This window comes from Bombyx mori, chromosome 11 (assembly GCF_030269925.1).
Source record: "Bombyx mori chromosome 11, ASM3026992v2".
NCBI lineage: Eukaryota > Metazoa > Arthropoda > Insecta > Lepidoptera > Bombycidae > Bombyx > Bombyx mori.
Window position 1 is genome coordinate 5,152,066 of NC_085117.1, and position 12,137 is coordinate 5,164,202.

The 12,137-nt window shown below is 50.0% G+C and overlaps 2 protein-coding genes across 2 annotated transcripts; one reads left to right on the forward strand and one right to left on the reverse strand.

Moving 5' to 3' along the window:
* The first annotated feature begins 1,126 nt into the window (after positions 1–1,126).
* LOC101737052 (juvenile hormone esterase) lies at positions 1,127–5,885 on the forward strand. Its single transcript, XM_004924143.4, has 3 exons — positions 1,127–1,521; positions 2,452–3,734; positions 4,975–5,885. The coding sequence occupies exons 1-3, from the start codon at positions 1,351–1,353 to the stop codon at positions 5,126–5,128; spliced, it is 1,608 nt and encodes a 535-aa protein (XP_004924200.2). The 5' UTR covers positions 1,127–1,350; the 3' UTR covers positions 5,129–5,885.
* A 215-nt stretch (positions 5,886–6,100) lies between these two features.
* On the reverse strand, positions 6,101–12,137 carry LOC101740860 (serine/arginine repetitive matrix protein 1-like). The gene is made up of 3 exons (XM_062670866.1): positions 11,459–12,137; positions 10,316–10,921; positions 6,101–6,213 (listed from the first exon to the last, which is right to left on the reverse strand). Exons 1-3 carry the CDS (start codon positions 12,135–12,137, stop codon positions 6,101–6,103), a joined length of 1,398 nt encoding a protein of 465 aa, XP_062526850.1.

Below are 12,137 nucleotides of genomic sequence, written 5' to 3' on the forward strand. Positions count from 1 at the left end.
CGTCTTATCCTTTAGGCCACGACGACTACAGTTCCTACCGTTTCAATATGGTCGTTCGTAACGTTCTTTCATTCTTTTTTTCAAAGTACAAAAGTGTGTATACTGTATGTTTATTGTTTTGTGTTTTTTCGATATTCGCCGATGACAGCAGGAATGTAAACACGAACTTCTCCCTCGCAATGTTATAGGTTAAGTCAAAAAATGTTATGTTTGTTTAAGACAAGTGAAATCAAATCAATTTGTATCGATGCTATTGTAGATTTTTAATAAAAGGATTAATCAAAATGTGTTTTTCTATTTAAAAATTAGAAGATAACAAGGTTGGTAAAAGTCAACTAATTTAACACGCAACCGCGGGAAATCTTATTGCTTCTCTTCAGCTATAGGCAGGATAGTGAGTAATTATTATACAGCCATTAATTACATTACATTGCAATTACATTATTTCCAATATTTCGAGTTATAATATAATATTTAAAGTTATAGTTTTAATGTAGTTTAGTAGAAAGTAATATAATTAAGCAGATAGAATAAACAAAAACACACAACAACAAAAAACTAAGTTAAAAATATGAATCATGTGGAAAATGGCGGATTTCCGCTCAATCTTACTTTTTTTTCCTACCTCCTAAGTTGATGGTCTAGGAGACCATATCAGCGTAACCTTAACTAGTAAGTGAGCTCACGGAGCTCTAACCTGACGTTGTTGCTAACACGAACCCTAGCAAGAACGTGCTTTGCAGAATCTACCACCGGATCGGAAACGTGACCCACTGAGAAGATCCGGCGAGAAACTCAGTGGGCTGTGTCTATGGGTTAATTCACTCGTCGAGCCCTTCGTCGCAAGCGACGGGTTCGACGTGGACGATGACCGGTGCTTGTGGTACCTAAAAGCACCGTTAATGGATCGGGAGCATCCGTAATGACGTGTTTATGGCGACGTCGACTGTTTACCATTCGGTCTACAGGATCGTGGCTCGCACTAAGCACACTGGTCTTATATGGGAACTAAATCTAGAACGGTTCGCCGTTAAAATTGCTCAATTTTATGAAGATGCAAAATTTGCGTAACACGAAACGAGATAAAGACAAATTTATCTTATCGCGTATTACTCAATCGCCATCTGAATTGATTTTGACGGTCACGTATTTATCACGATAACGTGATTAGTGATAATTACGTTTAAACGATACTTAAATACACAGCCGTAGTTAATGGCCGATTCAATTGAACTTTGATTCTTGAAAACTCAGTTCGAAATAGCTTTGGAATTAAAACTAACTTTACAAGCGGGAGCGCCATCTTAAAAACGTCAAATTTCCAAAACTGTCAACTGTCAGTTTGACGGGATGGATTTATACAGGGCGTTGTTTTTACTATTGTTTCTCGGTTATGGCTACAGTGATGAGAATTTTAAAATTGTTGAAACGGCGCAAGGGAAAATCGAGGGGGCTCTATGCCATAATGGGTATTACTATGAATTTTTAGGAGTGCGTTACGGCGTACCTGAAAATTTTAAGGTGAGTGCTAGTTTGTAATTAGTTTGTACTGATGACCAGACGAGCTGACGGGCTATCTGGTGTTAACTGGTTCGGACACGATAATTTAAATACCATCAATGAGGCCAAAGTCGGGAATTTTATAACGACTGACCCATTCTTCAAATTGAAATTCTTGACTGCTCCGTGGAAGAAATAGGCAGAGCTGTCACCTGGAATTACCTAAATCTAAAGGTTTGTGAGTTTTATATATTTTTGTATATTGTCCTTGTAGGCAGACTAGCATACGGTCCACCTGATGGTGAGTGGTTATCATCGCCCTTGGACTTCAGCAATGCCAGGGGCAGAGCCAAGCCGCTGCCTACCATTAAGTACTCTCCACAAGCCTCATTTGAAGAAGGACATCTTTCATTTGTCTATGATCGCTATGTTATACTGCAGCCCATAGACAGAACTTCATCGGCGCTACCGTCTATCTCTTGCCTTCGAATATCGCCTTCGTAAGCTTTACACAACGATGGAGAAATTATATAGAAAGTAACCATCATTGCTTCATATTTAACCTGATCGTTTCGCAAGTTAATACACGAGCCAAGCCAGGATTCGTTATAGAGTGTGATATATATTTTATTGCTTAGTTGAGTGGACGACCTCACGGCCCACCTGGTGTTAAGTGGTTACCGAAGCCCATAGACATCAAGAACGTAAATGGCCGCTTCACGGCAGATATAGGCGAGATGGGGGTACCTACCCGTGCGGACTTACGCAAATTATAATTTTTCGGGTTATTACACGATGTTACTATTTCACCGTGGAAGTCAATCGTGAACATTTGTTAAATACGTATTTCATTAGAAAAATTGATACTTGAGTGTATCGCTAGATACGAACGCACCGGACATCTTATTCTAAGAATTTATTTTATAATATTGCTGAACAATTTCTCGTCAGGCACCCAAAGAGCCGCCATCGTTTGCTGGAGTCTACAAAGCCGACAACCGTGCCGTGCTCTGCCCTCAATTCCCTGTTAACGACCCCCTGGCTGCCCCAAGCGACAACATGGACTGCCTTGTCTTGAACGTCTACATGCCTAAAATACCCAGCAACACCAGCTTCCCCGTCATGGTCTTCATCCACGGCGGCGGCTTCGGTACAGGCTCCGGATCCCCAACTTTCTACGGACCGCAGTACTTGGTCAGCCACGGCGTCGTTCTGGTCACGGTGAACTACCGATTGAACGCGTATGGATTCTTGAACTTGCACACTAAAGACGCTCCGGGTAACGCGGGCTTGAAGGATATTAGGGCCGCTTTGCGTTGGATCCAAAAGAACATTGCCAATTTCAACGGTGACCCTGACAACGTGACGGTGTTCGGCCAAGGTACAGGTGGAACTGCCGCTATTTACATGGCGTTCTCCGACTCCACGCAAGGATTGTTCCATAAGATCATATCGGAGAGCGGCACACCATTCGCGCCGCAGTCCTTCGATCCTGATCCTTTGGCGACGGCAAAACAAGTCGCTAGAAGTTTAGAACTGATTACCGAAGAGCCCAGTAAACTCTTCAAGCTGTACAACGATGCTCCCGTAGTCAAACTGGAAGAGGCTATTGGCATGCAGATGAACTCCAGGTCTGTCTTCGTTCCATCAGTGGAAACGGTATTCGACGACGAAGAACCTTTCTTAATTGACACTCCATACAATATTCTGAAAAAGAAGAAATTCCAAAGTTGTCCAATGATCATGGGAATGAATACGGTGGAAGGCTTAACATCAACCATGGACTTTTTTACCGTTACCAGCCAAATGAATCGAATCATGAACGAGGATTACTCCGCCTTGGATCAGAGGAGCATGGTCGTACCGAAAAAAGAACGAGAAGAGTTCAGAGAAGTTCTGAAGGAGACGTATTTCTCTAACACTACCTCGGACGAAGCGCTTATAGGTGGAATTATAAACTTGAATTCAGACTTTTCCTGCGTCGGTCCAATGTCTTTATTCGCCGAAATGTATGCCAACTCCTCGAGCCAGCCGATGTACCAGTACATCTTCAACTACATCGGCACTAGAAACCTTGGAAAATTGCTTACGAACTCCAGTCTTCCGGCCACTTCGAACTTGGACGAACTATTCTATATCTTCGAGTTGGAGAGAATGCCTCTGCCTCTGGACGAAAACGATGCAAGGATAATAACATTCATGACGATGATGTGGACCAACTTCGCCAAAACCGGGTGAGTTGTTGCTCTAGAGCATTATTTTATTATCTCTCTTAATAAAGTCTTTTTACAGAGCAATGGAGAGCACAACCCTCTCCATTGCTCTCTGAGTAACTTTAAGCCTTCTGATGAGGACCACTGCCGTATATTATCACCAGCAACACTGGTCGACGACTTTCGCTCTGGTCGCTAAAGGTCACAGGAATTCACTGGATGCGGGCAGTGTACGTCTGGTCATTGTGGCAAATAAGAGGCGAGGCCTATGCCCAGCAGTGGACGAGTGTGGGCAGATAAGAGTGTTTTCTCCATCTCATCATCCAAACAAACTTATTTACAAGGTTCACGTAAGCCACTATGTGTGCAGAGTGGTTATTGGAACGAGTTAAGACATACTTCGAAGCCGTAAACAGGTATTTTTGCTAAGTAATTCCAAACATGTACGTATTGAAGGGTAACTTCCACGGACAATTGTAACAAACAGTAACCTACGTAAGTCTCATCGCTAAGTCCATCATCATCATCATGATCATTCTCCTGCCCTTCTCCCAGTCACCTGTTACACTTATCGTCTTTCACGCAAACCATCAATTTTTTCTTCGGTCTACCTCTTCCTTTTTTTTATTGCTTAGATGGGTGGACGAGCTCACAGCCCACCTGGTGTTAAGTGGTTACCGGAGCCCATTGACATCTACAACGTAAATGCGCCACCCACCTTGAGATATAAGTTCTAAAGTCTCAGTATAGTTACAACGACTGCCCCACTCTTCAAGCCGAAACGCATTACTGATTCACGGCAGAAATAGGCGGGGTGGTGATACCTACCCGTGCGGACTCACAAGAGGTCCTACCACAATATATCCTCTATACTCTTCCACATTCATAGTTAAAAGTCTCTTACCAACCTCATTGTCATTTCATCTCATCACATGTCCATATCATCTCATTGCGTCGCCAAGTCCATGGACCTCAATAGGCATTTAAGTAGCCCGCGAACTAGACATTGAAAAGGAATTGTTTAAGAATCAATGCCAGTATCACCGATACTTATAGCTTTGTGTGCTTATTAAGAGTTTTTTAACGTTCTCGTTAGCGTAAAAGTTAACTCTTATTTGTATGAAGTTGAAACCTTTGCCTACGTTTGCCGCTAGGGGCGCTGTTCCAACTACATACAAATTCGAGTTAACTTTTACGCTATCGAGAACGTTCAAACACTCGCAATAAGCACACTGACCGGCTGATGTTTGTCTCGCTGCAGATGTCCGACGCCGGACCCTGAAAACGGGGAATGGCTGCCGTACCCTCACAACTTGGCCATCGCTCTGGAGCCTCTGTACGTGGCGCCGCTCACATCAGACCGGGCGCACTTTTGGCGCACCCTGTACGAAAAATATGGCGCCGAACTCATATAATAATCTAATGTAGCGGAGAGACGCCATTTTGAATGCTACCCACATTTCGTATTTGAAGTTTCCAAAATTCCAATCCAACGCTAAGATCGACAATTCAAGAATATCGATTATTATTATTAATTAACTAATAACACCGTTTTATTGTTGGGTAATGTTGTTTCGAATCGGAAATCCAAAATGGCTGAATCCAAATTGAAATGGTTTTCTCTCTGCATTTAACAAACACGGACTTCATGCTTCTAGTAACTAACATGAAGGAATTTGTGAGGTTATAAAATTTTCTTTAATGACCCAAATTAAAAAAGGATATTTTCGAAGGCAGCTTTGAGGCATCGACCTCAAAACTCTAATCGGTGACCAATCGACACCGTTGTCGAGAAAGTCCTGTGTAAACTCTGATTCATTGGTGAATAAACAAAAAAATATCATAAGTATATATCCCAATTGCTTCATACTGAAAATTTAAAAAAAAAATTACAAAATTTTATCATCACAAATTCCTATGAATATCTTATTTATTAATATCGGATGAAATCAAAATTATTTTGTTTCGATCATAATCTGATGTATATATATATATTTTTTATTAAGTATTTCTCAATTGTAATTTGGATGAGTAACAAAAAAAAATTTAAAAATTATTCTTTTCGGCCAATACAAAAAGTTTTGTTTTATTGTATCAGTAAATTAAGCTATTTATTTACTATTATTAGCTATTTAAGTTATTTATTGTCCAGTAAATTATTGTTTTATAGAATTCAAATATTTTATTTTACGTCTTTGTGATATAATTGATTTTAAATTCATTCAATATGGTAGCATTTCTCTTCCAAGTGTGAATGAACTATGGAGGGTAGAACTAAGCATCATCATCTCAGAATATTAAAAAGTGTCCACTGCAAAGGGAGCCAATTAAGGTGGCGCCACGGTAGCAAGTGGAAGGATTAAGGATTCTAAAAACAGCGCCATAAATTACACACTTGACTTCGATCCAGCATTCTTCACTTTATTTAACACTGTTATGGTTCTGCAGAGGGACTTCAGTTCCCTCTGTACCTTGTACCATATGTTGCATGGGAAGTAGTCTGAGGAAATGTTTGAGATGATCCATTATCTCCATTTTACCATCGCACCGCCCGCCACCGGAGTAGAGTTCGTCCATAATACCTGGAGCCACTGCGTTCACCCACAGTGCGTTTCCAGAGATCTTTTTTGCCACGAACCATCCGACTTTGGAATGTTCTCCCTTCAACGGTGTTTCCCGAGCGCTATGATATGTCCTTCTTCAAACGAGGCTTGCGGAGAGAAGTTAACGGTAGGCAGCGTCTTCGTTGTGCCCCTGGCATTGTTGAAGTCCATGGGCGATCATAATCACTCATTATCAGGGCCCACCTGATGGCCGTACGCTCGTCTGTCTACTAGGGCAATAGAGAAGAAGAAGAAGAAGGGTCGTCGTACCCCCTTTCGGGGGTACGGAACGGGCCTCGGGGCAAACCCCACTACCCGGGCTGAAACTCCCTGCCATCATAGGGCAGGGGTGAAATGATGCAGGGAGGACTTGGGGATAGGTACGCTGTTCGCTGCGTGTTCGGCGGCAATTTACATCTATATATACTTATATATAATACGATGGGCAGTCTGGTGACGGCTCGATGCCCGCGGCGGTGACACCCCGGCGCCGGCTGCTGCCCTCTGCTTCCTAAAGCTAAATTTTTTTTTTTTTTTTTTTTTTTTTTTCCTTACTGACTAACTACAAGCTAACTAAAACTAAACTACACTACTATTTACAACAGCACAGGACAACAGTCAGCGGATACGAGGGGCCCGCCACCGGCCCCATGCCGCGGCCCCGCCTCTACAAGTCAGAGGGGGAGCCGCGGCACTAGTATGGCGCTCACCCGCTCCGGGCTCCCCAGAAGGGGAAGTCCGTCACGGGGAGGGGCCGACTTAAACACTCCCCAAACGGGGGAATGGTCCACCCTCGGGGGTGGAAAATGGGTCCCCATAGGGGGGCACCCCAACAATGTGGGGGGAAGTGACGAGTGTGGACAGCTCAGTCCCATGGGGGCACTCATTATGAGCACTCCCATATCACTCCGGTTAAGCCGACTATCTTACCATAGCCGGGGGTTCCAGTAGCTCCCTTGGTAGCGCCCTACCATCAGGTGGTCTGGCGTGCAAGGGAGCTATATTGTGGAGATGCTCGTGGGGTCCACCGTCAGCCCGCTCGTACATATTACGAGCTAGCCTCCGAATGAACTCCTCGAGCGACTCCACATCTAGATCCCGGGCGATTACGTCATTTCTGACGTAACGCCCTGCTCCGACTATCGTGCGAAGAGCCAGATTTTGCTGGACCTGTAACCTCTCCCGCATACCCTGCGGGATGAGGTGATACCAGGCCGCAGCTGCGTACGTGATACGGGAACGGACATACGTCTTATAAATGCCGAGCTTAGTCCTGACCGGCAACCTGGAGGCCAACACCGGCCGGAGGAGGAATCTCGCATAGCGAGCTGCCGCCAACGCCGACATGGCGTGGGCGGTCATCCTCAAACTCCGGTCGATATCGACCCCCAAGTACCGGACGCTGGATCTAAACTCGACATTAGCGCCACGGAGACTGAGCTGTCCCGGGACGACTGTTGTGCGGACTGGACCGAAGAGAATAGCCGCAGTCTTCCCCACGTTGACCGCGACCCTCCATCGGTCCAGCCACTGGGGCAGTAAGTCCAATAACCTCTGCATCCTCGAAATGGCCGCAGAGGGGAAGTTGGATGACGCGAAGTAGGCGCTGTCGTCGGCAAACAGCGCCAACTTCACGTCGGCTTCCCACGCTTGGAGGTTGCCCTCGAGCGTGGGAATATCGTTGGTATAGAGAGCGTAGAGGAATGGTGCCAGGACGCTCCCCTGCGGAACTCCGGCCGTGACTGGGCGCACCGACGACTTGGCGCCCTCGACCGCGACAAGGAAGGATCTTCCCTCCAGGTACGACCCCAGCAGTCGCACGTAGGCGTGCTGGAGGTCCGTGTTCTGCAACAGCTTGTGGATCAGTCCCGCATGCCAGACACGGTCGAAGGCCTTCTCGATATCGAGAAAGACTGCGGCCGTGTACTGGCGCGCGTTGGACCGATCCGCCAAGTGATGCATGACGCGGACCAATTGCAGCGTTGTCGAGTGACCGCTACGAAACCCGAATTGCTCGGGTCTGAGAAGGATGTGCGGCGACATCCTTCTCAGCAGCAGCCGCTCGAACAACTTGCCCACGTGCGACAGCAACGTGATCGGACGATAACTGGAGGGATTTCTCCTGTCCTTGCCGGGTTTGGGCAAGGCGATAACCTTGCCCAATTTCCAAATTCCCGGGAATTGTCCTGTGGACAGAATGGAGTTGAACAGCCGTGTCATATATGACACGACCGTTTCAGGGAAGTGGAAAAAAGCGAGGGAGGGAATACCGTCCTCGCCCGGCGCCTTGCGCCTCTTCATCCGCTTGATGATGAGGCGCAATTCGCTGGGAGTGATGAGATCACCATCTCCCAACGGTGGCACCGGGGAGGAGAGTAGGCTTGCTACGCTCTCTTCCACCGATTGGTGGAATGCGGCCTCTGAGGGTGCAGAGTCATTAGGAGCGAACTGCCGCTCCAGCATTTCGGCCAGGATATCGGCGCGGGCCTGAGCCGAGAAGCATCGGTTGCCCCTCTCGTCCACGAGTGGACAAGTCGGGGCAGGCCGATTTGAGAGCTGGCGACAAAGCCGGTGGAGGGATACTGAGGAGGGGTCCTCGCGGGCCTCCTCGATCCTCTCCTGCCAGGCATAGCCCCTAAAGGTGCTAATCTTTGTCGCCAGCTCCGCTTCCAGCTCATTAAGCTCGCGCTTTATCCTGGGACAACGAGTTGTCGCCCAGAGCCTCCTCAAGCCCCTCTTCCGGCGAATAATCGCCTTCAGATGGGCCGGGAGTATACCTCTGGGCCCGCCGCTGGGCACAAGAGTCGTCGCCTGGTCGATCGCTCCCCTGATGGAGTCAACAAGGCGGGTTACCGCATCGTCGACCCCATCAGGGGTGTTGGGGTCCTGAATCACGGGAAGGTCGACTAGTCGTCTCTTAAAGAGCTCCCAGTCGACCTTCGGTCGTAGGGGCGAGGTCGCAACCCGGGTGAGCCCCATTCCCAGTGTCACCAGGACAGGGAGATGTGGGGTACCCAGGTCGTACAGTGCCTCGATCGTTACGGGGCACCGTAGCCCCTTGTGCACACACACATCCAGCACATCGGGCTGATATCGCGCGGCGGTCGGGATGTGTGTGGGTTCGTCGGGGCCGACCACAGAGTAGTCGCCCCTATCGGCATCTTCTAACAGCCGCCTGCCCACTGCTGAGTTAAGTCGGGAGCCCCACGCGACGTGCTTCGCGTTGAGGTCCCCGACCAGCAGAGCTGGGCGGCTGTCGTGATTCAGGGCCCGCCTTATGTCCTCAGGGTGAAATTCAGGCCCCGGGGGTCTATACGCGGCATAAATCCGCATATCTCCCCCCGAGGTGTGTACCCTCACACCGACTGACCTTGTCGATGTGAAGGACAGCAAATCCAACTGATCATGCACCACGTCCCGCCTGACGAGGGCCGCAGTGCCCCTGAACGGCCGCCCGGCAGGGGTAAGCTCGTCACGTCGGTACATGAAGTAGTTTGGAATCCTGAACGCATCCTGAGGACGTAGCTTGGTCTCGCCCAGGAGCACAACCTCTGGGTTATACTCCCGGGCGAGAACAAGCAGGTCGTTCTTTCGGGACTTTATCCCGTCGGGGTTCCAATAAATGATGCGCAGCTCCTGGCTAGCCATTGAACTGCGCAATCATTCGGTAGAACCCCGACAGGAGCGCCCCGAAGGGACTGGCTCCCGAGGCGATCTCACGGATTACTCCGGAGATCACCTCGGACAATTTCTCCCACAGTGCGAGCAGCCATGCAGCAAAGCCGGCAGGCTGGGAGGCCTGTCGACCGCTGCGGCGCTCGCGCTGAGGGCGGGAGGGTAGGGGGGGCTGGTTGTTCAAGTCGTGCTTGCCTTCGGCCGGATGGGCTGTAGGCAGTGGTTGGCTTGATGTCGGTTGTTGGGCAGTAAGGGGGGCCTCAGAGACCTCCATGGTTTCGATATTGGTTTGTTGGGGTTCTGGCAATGTGGGCTCAGATGTACCCCTTAGTCTCTCTCTTTCTTCCCTTTTTCTTAATTTCCTTTTAGCCTTTTTCCTCTTGTTCTTCTCCCTTTTAGTGGACGTAGGGCCGCTAGTCGGGAGTGGTTTAGGCACTGGTATACCAGCAGATGTACGACCACGGGGAGCAGGAGTGGGTTTGGGTTTATTTATCTGCCGTGGTGGGTTGGCCTGTGCCATCAGCGTAGGCGCCGATGGCAGTGCCTCCACCACCACAGCAGACGGAGCGGAGTGGGATGGGGGAGGGGGCTGGGAAGTTTTCCCTTTCCCCTTCCCCTTCCCCTTTGCTACAGGTATTGAAGCCGGAAGAGCTGCACTCCCGGCTCGAGGCGCCTGTGGAGCAGGAGGGGGGACGGTTGCTCCCATCATCCTGGCCCGTTTGCGGAAGACCGCACACCGTCTGTCGACGGCGGCGTGGTCCTTCCCGCAGTTGGCACAGGAGAACGGGCCGTCCCTCGGCCTCGGGCAGTCCGCTACGATGTGCTCCCCGGCACACCTTACGCAACGGACCGCGCGATGACAGTTGTAGGAGGCGTGTCCGAAGGCCTGGCAGCGATGACACTGCGCAGGCCCTCGGATTGGACGCCATCCTTCGACCGTCACCCCCGGCAGGTACAGCAGTTCGTGGACTGCGTACAAGCGGGCGAGGTCGTCCTTCGAGAGGTGGTCCAGGGCTACGTGAAAAACGCAGCCCGGACGCCCTCTCCGGGACCTAATGCACCTGGCGTATCGAGCCGGGAATCCCAGCTCCTTCAGGGCATTGACTATTTCTGCCTCGTCGGTGTCGGCAGGGAGGCCCCGGACTGCCACCTTCGAAGGCATCTCCTCCGCCAGGGCGTAACAGTACCATTTAATGGTACCGTCCCTGGCAGAGGCCTCCGACAGGTAGGCCTGGACTGCCCTATACTCCTCAGCCGACGTCGGCAGAAATCTAAAACCGGCGCCGAAGGGTCGCACCGAGGGGGCGCGGCCTAGGCACTCCCTAATGGCCGCCATGTGGCGGGACCAATTTGGAAGGGCCTCCACCATAATTGGCGGGTGTCGGCGCAGTTCCTCCTGGGCGCGACCCTTCGGCCTCGGGGGAGGGACTCGTGAGGATTGGGAAGTCCTCTGGGCGGTAGGGATACCTGGCCTAGCTGCCATGACAGCATAGGAGGTGGAGGGAGTGGGGTTGGGCTTAGTGACTTGTTGAGGTCTGGTAGACTCGAGGTCCATGTACCTGGTCGAATCCAGGTTGCCCGCCGTGCCGCTTAGGGCGGGGGCACCTCGGGTTGAGTGTACCGGGATTGGAGATAGCGTTGGGGAAGGAGAGCGAGGAGGGGATCTTACTTGCCTTGGGGCTGTCCCTGTCCTGGCGGGAGCCCTAGGCTTCGGAATTGGTTGAGCTGGGATTGGACTCCCAGAGGGGGACGAAGACCTAGACGAGGAAGGAGTGACCGATTCGGTTGAGGAGTGTGCAGAGGATGTGGTCGCATTTTCCTCTCCCTCCGATCTAGATGAGGGGCCTATTCTAGGACGCTTGTCCTTTTCGCTCGATGAGCCTCGGTCAGACTCGGACCTGGCCTTCTTCCGCGACCGAGAGGGCCCAGAGGGATCGGCCAACGGGGGAAGGACATCTTCCTCCGGTTCGATCCTCGGGGTCCTCTGGGCCGCGACCGGAGGCCCGGGCCGGCTGTCCGTCCCGAGTCCCATCGAGACTGTACGGGTTGCTGGTGCTGGTCTGAATCTTAGACTCGTCATAACTTGGCGTCCCTTACGGGACGGGCCGGGGGTGCTGATAATGGGGGGTGATGTCCCCCCAGACAT

Coding starts and splice junctions, on each gene's coding strand:
- LOC101737052 (XM_004924143.4), top strand. CDS start 1,351: ATGGATTTATACAGGGCGTTGTTTTTACTATTGTTTCTCGGTTATGGC. Junction 1,522..2,451: donor GCGTACCTGAAAATTTTAAG/GTGAGTGCTAGT, acceptor ATTTCTCGTCAG/GCACCCAAAGAGCCGCCATC. Junction 3,735..4,974: donor ACCAACTTCGCCAAAACCGG/GTGAGTTGTTGC, acceptor GTCTCGCTGCAG/ATGTCCGACGCCGGACCCTG.
- LOC101740860 (XM_062670866.1), bottom strand. CDS start 12,137: ATGTCTGGGGGGACATCACCCCCCATTATCAGCACCCCCGGCCCGTCC. Junction 10,922..11,458: donor TGTCATGGCAGCTAGGCCAG/GTATCCCTACCG, acceptor TGACGGTCGAAG/GATGGCGTCCAATCCGAGGG. Junction 6,214..10,315: donor AGAAAGAGAGAGACTAAGGG/GTACATCTGAGC, acceptor ACATTTCCTCAG/ACTACTTCCCATGCAACATA.